Raw genomic sequence first — 14418 nt, forward strand, 5'->3', positions numbered from 1 at the left:
AATCCCAAAATCCTTCCTGACAAGCCTGTCCAGTGGATCTTGATAGAATAGAAACTAAAGGCAAAAGAAAAGAAGAAACCAAAGCCAAAACTAAAACGTCTGGTGTTTAAACAAAGGAAAAAGCCCGTTAAGTACGATTCTGACAGTGATTCTGATTCAGAAATGAACATTTGCTTGGTTTGTTGTGACAAGTTTTCAAAAAGTCGTCCAGGTGAAGAATGGGTACAGTGTTCTTCATGCAAGTATTGGGCTCATGAAGAGTGTATATCAATACAAGGATTCATCGCTTGTCAGAACTGTCAGGCAGATGATGATGAAGATGAATGTACATTTGTTTCCAGTTCAAACAAAGTTAATTCGTTTCATCGTTCTATTTAAGTGTATTTTCAATATCAAACGGTTTGTTACATTTGACCCTTATGTGTGACATTTGATCCATCCACCCGTTACAACTGACCCGTGGTTGGGTACGACTGTAACACTTGCTAGCATCGCCTGTCATCCGAACTACTAATGTTACGACGGGACATGGAACCTCACCTGATACTGAATTTTAACTTGAAACCAACTTAACGAGAGTTTTTCTGGTGTTGATTTGCATTAATTTAAGTTGCAAATGTTACATTTGTGCCCGTCTCCCCTACAACAGACGGAAAGGATGTCTCTTCCTATGCCATGGTACAGGGATCGGGTGGTCAAACTCGCTGACTTGGTTGATGCATGTCATCGTATCCCAATTGCGTGGATCGATGCTCATGTTGTCAATCACTGGATTGTCTGGTCCAGACTCGATTATTTACAGACCGCCGTCATATAGCTGGAATATTGCTGAGTGCGGCGTTAAACAACAAACAATAAACAAAACAAACCAAAGAAGGCAAGGAATGTCACATCAACTGGATAGGTCACGGAACCCCGACCCATTTCGACTCGAATGATGATGTCATCACGTCATAGCAACCGCGGAGAATGTTTTAGAAAGCCAAGAATACGACATCTTCGAAACTAGGATAAAAAAGTCATGAAATCCCCCCGTTGGCAAAAGTTTATCAGTGTGGAAGGGAATTATGTTGAAAAGCAAATAATTTTAATCTTTCACGGTCATGTCTTTCTATGCGAGGTGCAGAAAAACACAACCAATCACCATGCCTTGTTCTACCCTTTCTGTCCTCGATGTATCGGCCAGTATATAACTGTGTTCATATAAATGTTATTCTGAAATAAAAAAATGCATCTTTCAAAATATATTCATGAAGACATCTCCTCGACTTTAAGGTGATGCACGGCGCAGTTTAGATGTTTGAGTGTTTTGGGGGACCACGATACTCACACACGTGGGTTTTTTTAAATGTGAACAGCACACAATGATTGTGTCCATGAGTCGTACGTTTCGCCCTCGCATGGTTGCTCAGGGTGATGACGGAAGTCAAAACTCAGGGGTGAAGTGTAAGACGACAGTAGCCATGTTTATTGATGATGGGTTGAAATGAGTCGAAAGGGACGGGTTGATAATTAAAAAGCGCGACAGAACGCACTCCGGGACCGAGTGTTCAATATGTTCCCGGGTGCGGAGACCCAATCTATCACTTACAGAAGTCGGACGGCGATTCTTCTTTGTAGACGTGGTCGTTAGTGAGACGGCGGCCACAAGCCGCTTCTGTCGATGATCTGGGCCCGCCTTCTGCCTGACACTTCAGGTTTTGTAGATGTGGGTATTAAGTCACGCGGTGCAAGGTCAGTGACCCATGTATGTGTACATACGTCACATCCGGCGACGTAAGGGGGTTTTCATTGACATTTACAGATAACGCTGGGTGCTGCCCAGAGGGTGCTTATGATTAGAAGGGACACGCCGAATGTTTGTATACGAAGAGGATAGAATTTCGGTGCACTTTGGAAACATATTGAAACAGTTAGGAATTTTGGATAAATGAAGTTTTAATGAAAAGTATTGAAATGGTTTGCACTATAACAATTGTTTAGGTGCTCATAAAACACTTTTGTTTAACCATAAATAACGCTTACACAAAGCCACGGCAGCCAACATCTACTGCTGAAAACAGGAGTGGCGCAAAACGAAGTTGCCAGACATTTAAAACGAAACAATATCATCTCTTTTGGGACGTTATCCACACTAGTGCAACACTCGTGACTTGCCAATCGTCCACACACGACATCACGTCGACAAGACAACCACTTTCGGTTGGTGCGTCTACGGAATGTATACCAAACTGCCACATTAACAGCTCGGACAATTCCTGGGTTGAGACCAATTAGTGGCAGAGCCGTACGCAAGCTGTTGAGGGAGCACAACATCTAGCCTGAGATCCAGCAATACGCCACATTGTGCTTCCATGTCACCGTCTGACACGTTTAGCCTGGTGTTGACAGCATCTGAGGTTCGGAAGACAAGCCTGTGATAGTGAGTGTCCAGATTTCATCTGCATAGCTCTCCTAGTCGTGCAACGGTCTACCGGCATCCAGAACATTTTAGCTACGCCTGCATTACTTAAAAGCCGTCAGTTTTGGGTAGGAAGTGTAATGTTTGTTGGTTTTTTTAACGAGGCACTCAGCAATATTCCAGCTATATGACGGCGGTCTGTAAATAATCGAGTCATGACCAGATAACTCAGTGATTGACATCGACCACCGATCTAGCTAATGACATACCACGCCATACATCAACCATGTCATTGAGCCTGACCACCCCATCGCGTTAGTCTCCTCTTACGACAAGCACAGTCGCCTTTTACAGAAAGCAATGATTGCTGAAGATCTATACCACCCCGAATATTCATAGGTGTCATATTAAAAGATAAACATGTTATTTGGTCAAAGTCAAATGTTCTGTTTTATATCGGGTTTTTTTCTCACTGACCTTGGTTAGAACACCATAGTGTCACTGCTGCAGACGAAGTATTTCTGATGTGAAACACCAATTCTGTGTATTTTCAGATAAAAAAGTACTTCATCATATGTACACAATAGGATATATGGACATCACAACAGTGCCTCCACATACCTGTACAGGGGAGTGTTAGTGACTGGGTTTTCCTACATAATAATACCTACAAAATATGTGCAGAGTGAGTGAGTGAGTTGGGTCTGTAACTGCTGTTCACAATAGACATGATATATGACCCTAACTGGATCATAGAAATGACACAACACATTACAGCATTTCCCTGTTGTCTTTAATGAGAAAATATTGCTGCAATATTATCTCACAAATAAAATTTCATAAATACAAATGAAAGTAAAATTACATTCTTCACTACTCCCTGTGAATTATTGCTGACAATATCCTGCATCATTTCCTGGTTCCAGGCAAGATTCGACTACAGCATCCATCATCTTGGAAACCATTTCATTGCTTTATTTCTTATTAACCATGGAAACAGCACAATCCGAGCAACACTGAGGTAAGATTCCACTTCAATCCTCTGCCTCCACACAGTGGAGGTCCCGAGTCCACAGCACACAGGTACATACTGCCCCCCCTCTCACCCCATGCCCTATCTCTGTTGTCTAACACATGTCCTTATGTCTCACCACCCCCTCTCATGCATCCGCAGGAGCTCATTCCTCCCAACTGCAGGGAACCCCTCCCCCCCCCGGACGAGATCATTCTTCCTTACTAACCCCTCCCCACACATGTGAGATCATTCTTCCTTACTAACCCCTCCCCACACACACACAAGATCATTCTTCCTTACTAACCCCTCCCCACACATGTGAGATCATTCTTCCTTACTAACCCCTCCCCACACACACGAGATTATTCTTCCTTACTAACCCCTCCCCACACACACGAGATCATTCTTCCTTACTAACCCCTCCCCACACACACACAAGATCATTCTTCCTTACTAACCCCTCCCCACACATGTGAGATCATTCTTCCTTACTAACCCCTCACCACACATGTGAGATCATTCTTCCTTACTAACTGCTCCCCTCCCCCCCACACAAGATCATTCTTCCTTACTAACTCCTCCCCACACACGAGATCATTCTCCCATACTAACCCCTCCCCCACACGTGAGATCATTCTTCCTTACTAACTCCTCCCTCCCCACACACGAGAACATTCTTCCTAACTGACCCCTCACCACACAGGAGTTCATTCTCCCTTCCTAACGCCTCACCACACACACACGTGAGATCATTCTTCCTTACTAACCCCTCCCCACACACGAGATCATTCTCCCTTCCTAACCCCTCACCACACACACACGTGAGATCTTTCTTCCTTACCAAACCCTCCCCTCACACATGTGAAATCATTCATCCTACCTTACCTGTCTCTCCCTCGATCTATTTCCTTCCCCGTCCCCTCACACAGGTGAAATCATTCATCCTACATAACCTGTCCCTCCCTCGACCTCTTTCCCTTCGGTTCACACAGGTGAAATCATTCATCCTACCTTACCTGTCTCTCCCTCGATCTATTTCCTTCCCCGTCCCCTCACACAGGTGAAATCATTCATCCTACATAACCTGTCCCTCCCTCGACCTCTTTCCCTTCGGCTCACACTGGTGAAATCATTCATGCTTCCTTTTCACACATATTAGCTCATTCTCTATCACTAGGCCACTGCGAGGCAGTTCATGTTGACCAGTACACTTACAACAGTGGGCTCCTGACGTCGAGCACCATCAACATGGACGGAGAGTGGTGGCTATCAGGACGGCACCCATTGCTCTCCAGACACCAGCTGCCTCACTATGTATTACCACAGAGGTCACGCCCCCTTCAGCACAGGCAGGCGACACAGGGGCAAGGCTACCTCGCCCACACAGAAGGCCATCACTTGAGTTGCCAGTCTAGTAGATCACATTGTTAAGTCCATGACAGTCCCAGGGTCCTTTCAGTCACTGCACACTGTAGTCACGGTGTGGTGTGCTTTCTCCCCAGGCGGCCGAAGATCCCGGTCCGGACAACTGTCGGGGTGGAGGAAATGGTCGCAGGCTGCTTCACTGGTGTGTCTTCACCGGTCTTGGGGCCGAGACGAGACTTGATTCCTGTAACATGCAGGAGGGGTGTTGCCATGAGTGAGTGAGCACAACCCTATTAGCAGACATCCTGACCATACTTGATTGATTGATTGATTGATTGTACAACAGCATCCAGGTAATAATCAAGTCTGGCCCAGACAATCCAGACAATTGCTCGATTATCATCCACTTTTGGGGAGGGAGTATTTTTACTCCTTATTTTCTATTAAAGTTGTCAAGTTGAAGACAGGCCACCTTCAACAAGTCTTCACCTACCGTGAGAAGTAAGTCCACTACTGCTTGTCACTGTGGCTTTCTGAGGGCCAAGTCGTACTGTCACCGACGGAGTTACCGGGGAGGTGGTTGAGGACGAAGTGGTTGTACTGCTTGCAGTTTCTGTCTGCACCTTCTTCCCCAGTCGTTGTTTAATGGACAGATTTTCCGCAACATAATCTCGTGATAGAATCCCAGCTGTTGAGGCTGATGCTGGTGACGTTGTTGTCACCTCAGCTGTCTGGATCGCTGAGGATAAACAAACAAACACAATAACATTTCCCTACAAGAAGCAATGTCACTGACTCATGCAAGCATTTCAAAATAACAGTATCTAAAATTTAACATCCTAGTATGAAAGCTACAGAAATTGTTTACTCATTTTATAAAATAAAAATACTGTACCACTTGATATGTTACCATGTCCACAGTGATTCTACTAACCATCATGATACTGTTAGATGATACTGTCACACGAGTCAAACTTTACACATTTACCAAAACAATCTACTAAACCCATCACTGGCATACTCACTGATTTTCTTCCGGACAGCCAGTTTGCGGGCTGCTGCTGACAATGCAGCTGCCTTCTTGGACATCGATGTGACCTTGACCTTCTTGGGAGGCGACTTGAGTACTCCAGCATATTCCAGCACGGAGTCGATGACTTCATCACTGTCATCTTCATCTTCACCCAATACTGACGTTGACGATGCTGGCCTCTTGACTGTTGATTTGTCTCCCAGACGATTAAACACTGAACCCTAGAAGTCACCAAAATATAATCATCATAATATCGCTGGTTAATGAGTCCATATTGACTAATACTAAAATTGTAAATTTTACATTAAATACTTATCCAATCTCACACTATGTATTTCTTGCTTCTTCTTTCGATCCCATGTGGAAACGTGCTTGAACAATGTTTCCAGCTTCTAAAAACAAATCACCCGAACAGATCGGCACCAACTGGAACAACAAGTGAAAGTGCAGGAAATGAGGAACAACTGGCGGTTGATGATCGGGAAGTTCTAGGATTGTCAATGGCTGGCGCTGTCGAGGTTGGCTGGTCATGTCAATGGCAGTAAGTAAAGTATGCCAAACAGCCGGCGATAGGTCTGTCTGTACTGATTCCAACAAAAGCAGGTTTGTTACAACTCATAAAAAAGTCCTGACATGTGCTATGCAAAACATCCCTGCGCGGCGTTGATCGTAAGTGCTCTAGAGCATGCAAACCGGTCTATATTCTTGCCTAGCACTTGGGAGTAGAACACCACACACACCCATCACAGGACAAAACAGGGGGAACTGTATAGTAGAAGAACAAAAATGTCGTCCCAAGTTCAGAAGAGATAACGGTGTATGTGCAGAAAGTATGACATCACCGGTGCATTAGCAAGTTGATCGTGGTAATATCTGATGCATGTAAATAATTTGTTGATTGCACAAGTAAAATTGCAGCAAGAGATTCTTCATTCACTTGATCTGGATCGTTAATAAGTTGGAAATCTTACTGAGCCACAGATTAAACTAACGCTGAGGAGAGAGACCGATGATTTCATGAGGTAGGTAAGAGAGGGGGATGCCAATGTAGGCTGACTTATCTCCAAACCGACATAGTTAATCCAATCAAGGCGATGCGGAGGCTGAATCTGGATGTGGCATCGTGGTTCTGGGCTGGAAGATCGCCAGGGAAGACAAGAGATGAAGCTCCCAACAAAGGCGAATCGTGATTCTACCATCCTGTCACATGATTCAGGGGTCCCATGAGAGTGCAACTGCGCATGCGTAGACCAGTGTGACCCTGTGGCATAGACAGGACAACACTGAAATTATCTTGCTCGGTATACATTCCGTTCTCTGATTTTCTGAGGATAATTGGTTGCCAATTACTCATTTCTTTGCCGATCCCGAGGTGATCGCATTAATGGACGTTTTACCGTTTGACAACCTGCGAAGTTGTCAGAATTTCCACTTGAATATTGATCTACCTCATGGTTGGCTGTGTCGGCAGCCATCATAGGGGACGACGTTCATAATACAATCCCTGCAGAGGACAATCTAAATCCAAGGGAAAATCTAAAGCAGAGACATCCTCTTCTACAAGCTATTCAAGCTCTAAACCCTCCTCGTTCGGAGGACAGTGTAGCTAATGCGAGAACTTCGCCATCGGTAACAGAAATGGCACTAATGCTCGACGAACTAAAGAAAATGTTGGTGGGGCTTTTACAACTGGGGACATCGTTCAAATCAGTAGAACAGAAACTTGAACGTGAACAAGTTCACCCCTATGGAGAGGACAATTACTTTCCGGATTAGGAGTTGGGTCATGATTATCCAAGATGGTGGGAGGAACAATCGACGAGAGACGATGAGGGAATCGATGAGGGAGGCAAAGTGAGAGGGGTGTCCAAGCGATGGTGATCAAGGGGCTAGTCCAAATACGAAGAGCAGCAGTTATCAGCATGCGAGTCGAAATCAGGATAACACGATGCATAAGGGAAACCATGCCAGTGATGATACAGATTCAAGCGTGGAAGAGAGACGTGGGGGGTCTCCATAATCACTGTAAAGAGAGGGATCCCAAGCACTTAAGTCCTGTTGATGATGATAATCGTAAGAGAAAGAAAGATCCCGTTGACGACGTCAATCTGTGTCATTAGATATGGCAGGGGTGGTCATGTGATCACATCATGTAGATCGCTAAGCATGGGATTACAGTGCGTGACCCATTTGCATGGATGGTGACCATGGTGATTCTGGGCTGTGTTCAGGTGATTTGTTTTTAGAAGCTGGAAACTTGTTCAAGAATGTTTTGATAAGGGATTGAAAGAAGCAAGAAATGCATATTGTGTGATAGAATGATTTAAATTTTTTATTATTCTGAATATGTATAGATAAAAATCACCAAAGTAGACATGCAATTAATCAATTTAAAGCTAAATATGGACTAGGCCGATGTTTTACATGTTTAAAATTCACTTTTCTGTCCTCATTTTCCACCTTAACCAAGGTAATCTTAATAAATGTAAATGTAAACAGTACTAATTTAGTTTGTGTGAGAGTGTGTGTGTGTGTGTGTGTGTGTGTGTGTGTGTGTGTGTGTGTGTGTGTGTGTGTGTGTGTGTGTGAGAGAGAGAGAAGGGTCAGGGTAGTGATCAACTGTGGGAGGGAGTCAGGGTAGTGTTCACCTGTGGGAGGGGCATCAGGGTAGTGATCACCTGTGGGAGGGGGGTCAGGGTTATGATCACCTGTGGGAGGGGGGTCAGGGTAGTGATCACCTGTGGGAGGAGGGTCAGGGTAGTGATCACCTGTGGGAGGAGGGTCAGGGTAGTGTTCACCTGTGGGAGGAGGGTCAGGGTCGTGATCACCTGTGGGGGTAGGGTCAGGGTAGTGATCACCTGTGGGGGTAGGGTCAAGGTAGTGATCCCCTTAGGAGGAGGGTCAAGGCAGTGATCACCTGTGGAGGAGGGTCAAGGCAGTGATCACCTGTGGGGGTAGGGTCAAGGTAGTGATCACCTGTGGGGGTAGGGTCAAGGTAGTGATCACCTGTGGAGGAGGGTCAAGGCAGTGATCACCTGTGGGGGTAGGGTCAAGGTAGTGATCACCTGAGGAGGAGGGTCAAGGCAGTGATCACCTGTGGGGGTAGGGTCAAGGTAGTGATCACCTGAGGAGGAGGGTCAAGGCAGTGATCACCTGTGGGGGTAGGGTCAAGGTAGTGATCACCTGTGGGCGTAGGGTCAAGGTAGTGATCACCTGTGGGGGTAGGGTCAAGGTAGTGATCACCTGTGGAGGAGGGTCAGGGTAGTGATCACATGTGGAGGGGGGTCAAGGCAGTGATCACCTGTGGGCGTAGGGTCAAGGTAGTGATCACCTGTGGGGGTAGGGTCAAGGTAGTGATCACCTGTGGAGGAGGGTCAGGGTAGTGATCACATGTGGAGGAGGGTCAGGGTAGTGATCACATGTGGAGAGGGGTCAGGGTAGTGATCACATGTGGAGAGGGGTCAGGGTAGTGATCACCTGTGGGTGTAGGGTCAAGGTAGTGATCACCTGTGGGGGTAGTTTCAGGGTAGTGATCACCTGTGGAGAGGGGTCAGAGTAGTGATCACCTGTGGGGGTAGGGTCAAGGTAGTGATCACCTGTGGAGGAGGGTCAAGGCAGTGATCACCTGAGGAGAGGGGTCAGGGCAGTGATCACCTGGGGAGGGAGGCAGGACAGAGGGGCCAGACTTACAGATGGTGAGGCACTCTTGAGAACCACATTCCCCAGTCCCGTCACTGTGACTTGCTGCGGTGAATCCACACCAAGACGCTCAAACACTGACGACCTCTTGGACAAAGAATCTGTACATAAAATCATAAGTAGATAAGATGCTTTTGTCCTAGCCATATCAATATTTGTTATAGTTTTGTGCAAATGGTGAAGATTAGAATTTGTTTTATATGAATTTGAATGCAACATTTGCAAACAACTATTCTTTCTTTACATATACTGGATTACTGTACTGATGTAGGTGTTTGTTTGGCTGACCTGACACTTCAGGTTTGGGAGTTGGTATGTTCTTCATGGGTGCTGCTTCAGGGTCCTTGCCCAAGTAGTGGCCCACCATCCTAGCGGCAGCTGCAAAAACACAGACAAGGGATAAGTTACCCTAACACAGACACTAGGATAAGTTACCCTAACACAGACACAAGGGATAAGTTACCCTAACACAGACACAAGGGATAAGTTACCCTAACAAAGACACAAGGATAAGTTACCCTAACACAGACACTAGGATAAGTTACCCTAACACACACACTAGGAATAAGTTACCCTAACACAGACACTAGTATAAGTTACCCTAACACAGACACTAGGGATATGTTACCCTAACACAGACACAAGGATAAGTTACCCTAACACAGACACTAGGATAAGTTACCCTAACACAGACACTAGGATAAGTTACCCTAACACAGACACAAGGATAAGTTACCCTAACACAGACACTAGGATAAGTTATCTTAACACAGACACTAGGAATAAGTTACCCTAACACAGACACTAGGAATAAGTTACCCTAACACAGACACTAGGATAAGTTACCCTAACACAGACACAAGGATAAGTTACCCTAACACAGACACTAGGGATATGTTACCCTAACACAGACACTAGGATAAGTTACCCTAATACAGACACAAGTATAAGTTGCCCTAACACAGACACAAGGATAAGTTACCCTAACACAGACACTAGGATAAATTACCCTAACACAGACACTAGGAAGAAGTTACCCTAACACAGACACTAGGAAGAAGTTACCCTAACACAGACACAAGGATAGGTTACCCTAACACAGACACTAGGATAAGTTACCCTAACACAGACAAGGGATAAGTTACCCTAACACAGACACTAGGAATATGTTCGACTAATGTCGATTCTATAGTGCAAGTCCAATGAGATACCATGCCGCAGCTTGACATGAATACCATACCCAGACAAAGTATACTGACTCCAAACCGACAAGTCCATGTTCTAGCCACTTAACATGTCAGGGTAACAACAAGTACCATTTTTTAACATCTTTTGGTATGACGTGGCCAGGTATCGAACCCACAACTTTCCTCTCTCCGGGCAGACGGTCTACCCTAAAGCCATGGAGGCGGTCAGTGTCCATCATGAGTCTTTGTCTGTAGCCCACCCCAAAAGCATCTACAGTGATCTCTATCTTCAACAATACCAAATAACAGATACAATTTGTTCAAACTATAGTGAGTGAGTTAAGATTAATGCCACATTGAACAGTACTGAGTTATATTATGGTGTGTCAGCTTAATGTGGGAGGAAAGCCTCAGTAATGTAGGTCTCCCGTGAAAACCTATGAGAACAGGTATGTTGCTGACTAGCCTAAAAACATTATTGGGGAGACACGGGATTCAAACCCATGATCATAGGTTTCTGGCTCAGCGAACTGCGGCACCTTAGACAACTGGGCCACTTATGTCCCCTATTGAATGTTTGATGGATTAAAAACATATGAACATAGCACTGTCTTCCTGCTGTCCTTGCAGCAGTTACCATGGTTACCTGTAGATCTGCGGGGCTGAGATGGACTGTTGTTGGAAGTACTTTGCGTGACAGCTGGACTTGCATTCTTCAGGACCTTATCACGAGCATCCTACATAAAAACATCAGTGACTACAAACTGTTCTCTTTTAAAAACATTTTTACAGTTATGAAACCAAAATGCCATTTAGAAAGTGGTCAAATGTAACAAATGTTATATTTGGAATAACACTTCCTTAGTAAAGTACAAATTATAGTACTTTGGGTGTTGAGTCCCATCCTGATGATGATCCAGGATTCGAACCAAAACTCTTAATAGAGTCTTACTGTGAGGCACCTAATCCCCAGGACATCTAATCCCCTCACCCACCATGGCCACCACAAACTGAAAGTCCGACAACTGGTAGTCTAGATCACATATTTTAGGTACCCCTCTGATAAGTGTAAATTTGTGTGACTCCCATGGCCGAAGCTATGAATACACAATGCCATTTAGAAAGTGGTCAAATGTAACAAATGTTGTATATGGGATAACACTTCCTTAGTGAAGTACAAATTCTTGTACTTTTTCAGGTTGAGTCCCATAAGGGAATCGAACCCACACTCTTTGAGTGCTGGCGATTTGGTGCCTAGCTCTGCCTCACTCTGAGAGTGTGGGTTCGAATCCTGGATGGGACTCAACCCAAAACAGTACTAGAATTTGTACTTTACAAAGGAAGTGTTATCCCAGATATAACATTTGTTCACAGTTGACAGAAAAACACAACAAGGCAAAATGTTAATTAAATTTATAAAACCGCTAGGTTTCTCCTGTACATGCTTTGCTGCAAGCTTTTACCAAACAATATGAGAAAACATTTTCAGTTGTAAGATGTCACTTGTGCTGGTTGCAAGGATCATATCATCCTTCTATAACATTCCTATGTCCATTTGTACTGGAATAGTAAAATTTTTGCTTTCTCTGGGATAAATGGTTCCCTCTGTTGCTACCTGTGTGTGGACAGCCTTGGCATGTTTGAGGATGGCGATGACGTCACCAAGGCGACTGATGCCCATGTCAAGCAGGTATTCCTTGGACAGGTCCAGGAGCATGTCCCTCTGAATGCGATTATCATTGAACGCAACTGCATAGTTCGCCGAGTCTCCTGGAGGGACACCAGCATCAGTGAAAAACTTGATCCAGTAGGAAGTGCTATTTTCTGTTATAAAAGAAAATACAAACTATTAGAAATGTGTTCTCATATCCTTTGCATGGTCGAAGATAGTGAACCTCATCAGCAATGCAACATGATACAAGTTTAAGATACCTGTCAAAATAACACAGCAAATTAGCATGTTATCAAGTGTCAAAAGTTTAAATGTATGAAAACCTTTTTTGACCATCTCTTATGTAGTTTTCTCTTTACTTTTAGGCATCACCAGGCTGTCCCAGTGGAAGCATCGTGTTATTCATCTACTATGCTGGCAAATTATTACCTCGACCCGCTTGACCTCGAAACGTACCAAATCATTACGTTTATAAGTGGGGTTTTTTTTCTTTCTTTGTGATAATGATGGTACATCCACAAATATAGGTTCCTCTGGGGTTAACATTAGGCCTATACCTCTGATGGTTACTGTAAGAAACAAGTCGGCCATGGTTTCAACAGCCACCATCACAATGACATTGGTAAACCTTAGATTGCAGCACACTCAAAGCACGTAATTTGTTAGTATTTTAGTACTTTATTTTACATACTACCTCCACCACCTCCCCGCCATTAATACTGACATGTAGTAAACTTCAGATAACACAGCACAACTGATGTGGGCCTAGGTCTCATCATAACCATGGTAACAACCAATTAAGCAATGTAACGACACAAGCGGTACAAATAATTAGGCTCTGAAAATACTTCCCCGGTCCTGAGACTTACCTTAATATGTATATATAGGAGAGGAAACAAATAATATGATTAAAGATTGATGAAGACCGAAGTAAGAAGCTGATAAGTGATTACCGCTGTTCCGGTCGCAAAACTTACCGACCGATAACAAGACTTTCTAAGTCAGCTTTAACTTTACTGATACCAAGAACATATGTATGAAGGGTATGTGGTCGGGTATATTAAGCATAGAATAACACATTCTGAAATCTAAATGTTTATACTACAGGTTCAAGCCAACGTGTCCCAATCAATATATCGCATACCAGTTGATGAAGACATGGACGACGCCATTTTTCTTGAATGTTGGTATTTACCTCCAGTTTCAATGGCAGTGGTGTGCGCACTGCGGTCCCCAAACGAACAAGGTATGGGTTTCAAAGTGGAACACCTTTTCGGCATCGGCATTCTGTAAAAGCGCAACTTGGTTTTACACTGTAATGAAATTAAACTAGTATGACGCCCCAGACTGGCGATGCATGGTTTTGGTTTAACGAAAACCGATGTGCCGGCAATCTGCACGTACATCAGACACACAAATACAAATATGGAACTGCGGCTGGATCGTTACCAGCTGGTGACGCGAACATGGACTCCTGCTGTCTAACCAGGCTGCACATGCCACACGGTAGGTGGTTAACGTAATATGCTACTGATCCCGAAGACCCAGAAAAATACCTTCGTTTAATTTAAATACACCTATTTACTATCAAGTAAAAACTAATGGTGAACAATCTAAGTGTGAGTCGTCGTCTGCACAATATGACTTTTGAAAAGCAAACGTATATATATTGGTCAAATTGTCATGAGTTAGCTTTGAAGTATAAAATGTTAACTGCTGCAAAGAAATGATCCCATTGGAGATACCAACAGCCACCCTATTTTTGTTGACTCATTTGAGACGCTCCACCCTACAAATATCTCTCTTGTCATCGGCAACTTGATCATGACGTGCTCGTGATATAAACCATTGGCGGGACTTGACCAAGTTCATTACAATCAGATGTTTTATAATGAGATTGGGACTTGACCATGACTCCATTATCTGGAGGCCGAAGTTTTACAGCTGAAATACCGCGCACAGCGGCGTAAAACAACCATCACTCACAGCAGTCCACTTAAACCACTTGAGGATCTAAATCTGAAGCAACTGGCTGCTAGAGCTCCT

General features: G+C 44.3%; 1 protein-coding gene across 1 annotated transcript; it reads right to left on the reverse strand.

The window, feature by feature from the left end:
- Positions 1-3841: 3841 nt before the first annotated feature.
- On the reverse strand, positions 3842-13566 carry LOC139442760 (uncharacterized protein C19orf47-like). The gene is made up of 8 exons (XM_071223654.1): positions 13517-13566; positions 12316-12524; positions 11347-11437; positions 9802-9891; positions 9505-9614; positions 5807-6035; positions 5275-5520; positions 3842-5025 (listed from the first exon to the last, which is right to left on the reverse strand). The coding sequence occupies exons 1-8, from the start codon at positions 13542-13544 to the stop codon at positions 4892-4894; spliced, it is 1137 nt and encodes a 378-aa protein (XP_071079755.1). The 5' UTR covers positions 13545-13566; the 3' UTR covers positions 3842-4891.
- Positions 13567-14418: the final 852 nt, after the last annotated feature.

The sequence above is a fragment of the Haliotis cracherodii genome, unplaced genomic scaffold (genome assembly GCF_022045235.1).
Source record: "Haliotis cracherodii isolate W230 unplaced genomic scaffold, xgHalCrac1.p SCAF_5, whole genome shotgun sequence".
In the NCBI taxonomy this organism is placed as follows: domain Eukaryota; kingdom Metazoa; phylum Mollusca; class Gastropoda; order Lepetellida; family Haliotidae; genus Haliotis; species Haliotis cracherodii.

What these genes read in the sequence shown, in the direction of transcription:
- LOC139442760 (XM_071223654.1), bottom strand. Translation starts at nt 13,544, where the DNA reads ATGGCGTCGTCCATGTCTTCATCAACTG. An exon ending in TCAGCCCCGCAGATCTACAG is followed by an intron (nt 9,892 to 11,346) that starts GTAACCATGGTA and finishes GTGTTTTTGCAG; the next exon opens with CTGCCGCTAGGATGGTGGGC. An exon ending in GGCTGTCCGGAAGAAAATCA is followed by an intron (nt 5,521 to 5,806) that starts GTGAGTATGCCA and finishes GTTTATCCTCAG; the next exon opens with CGATCCAGACAGCTGAGGTG.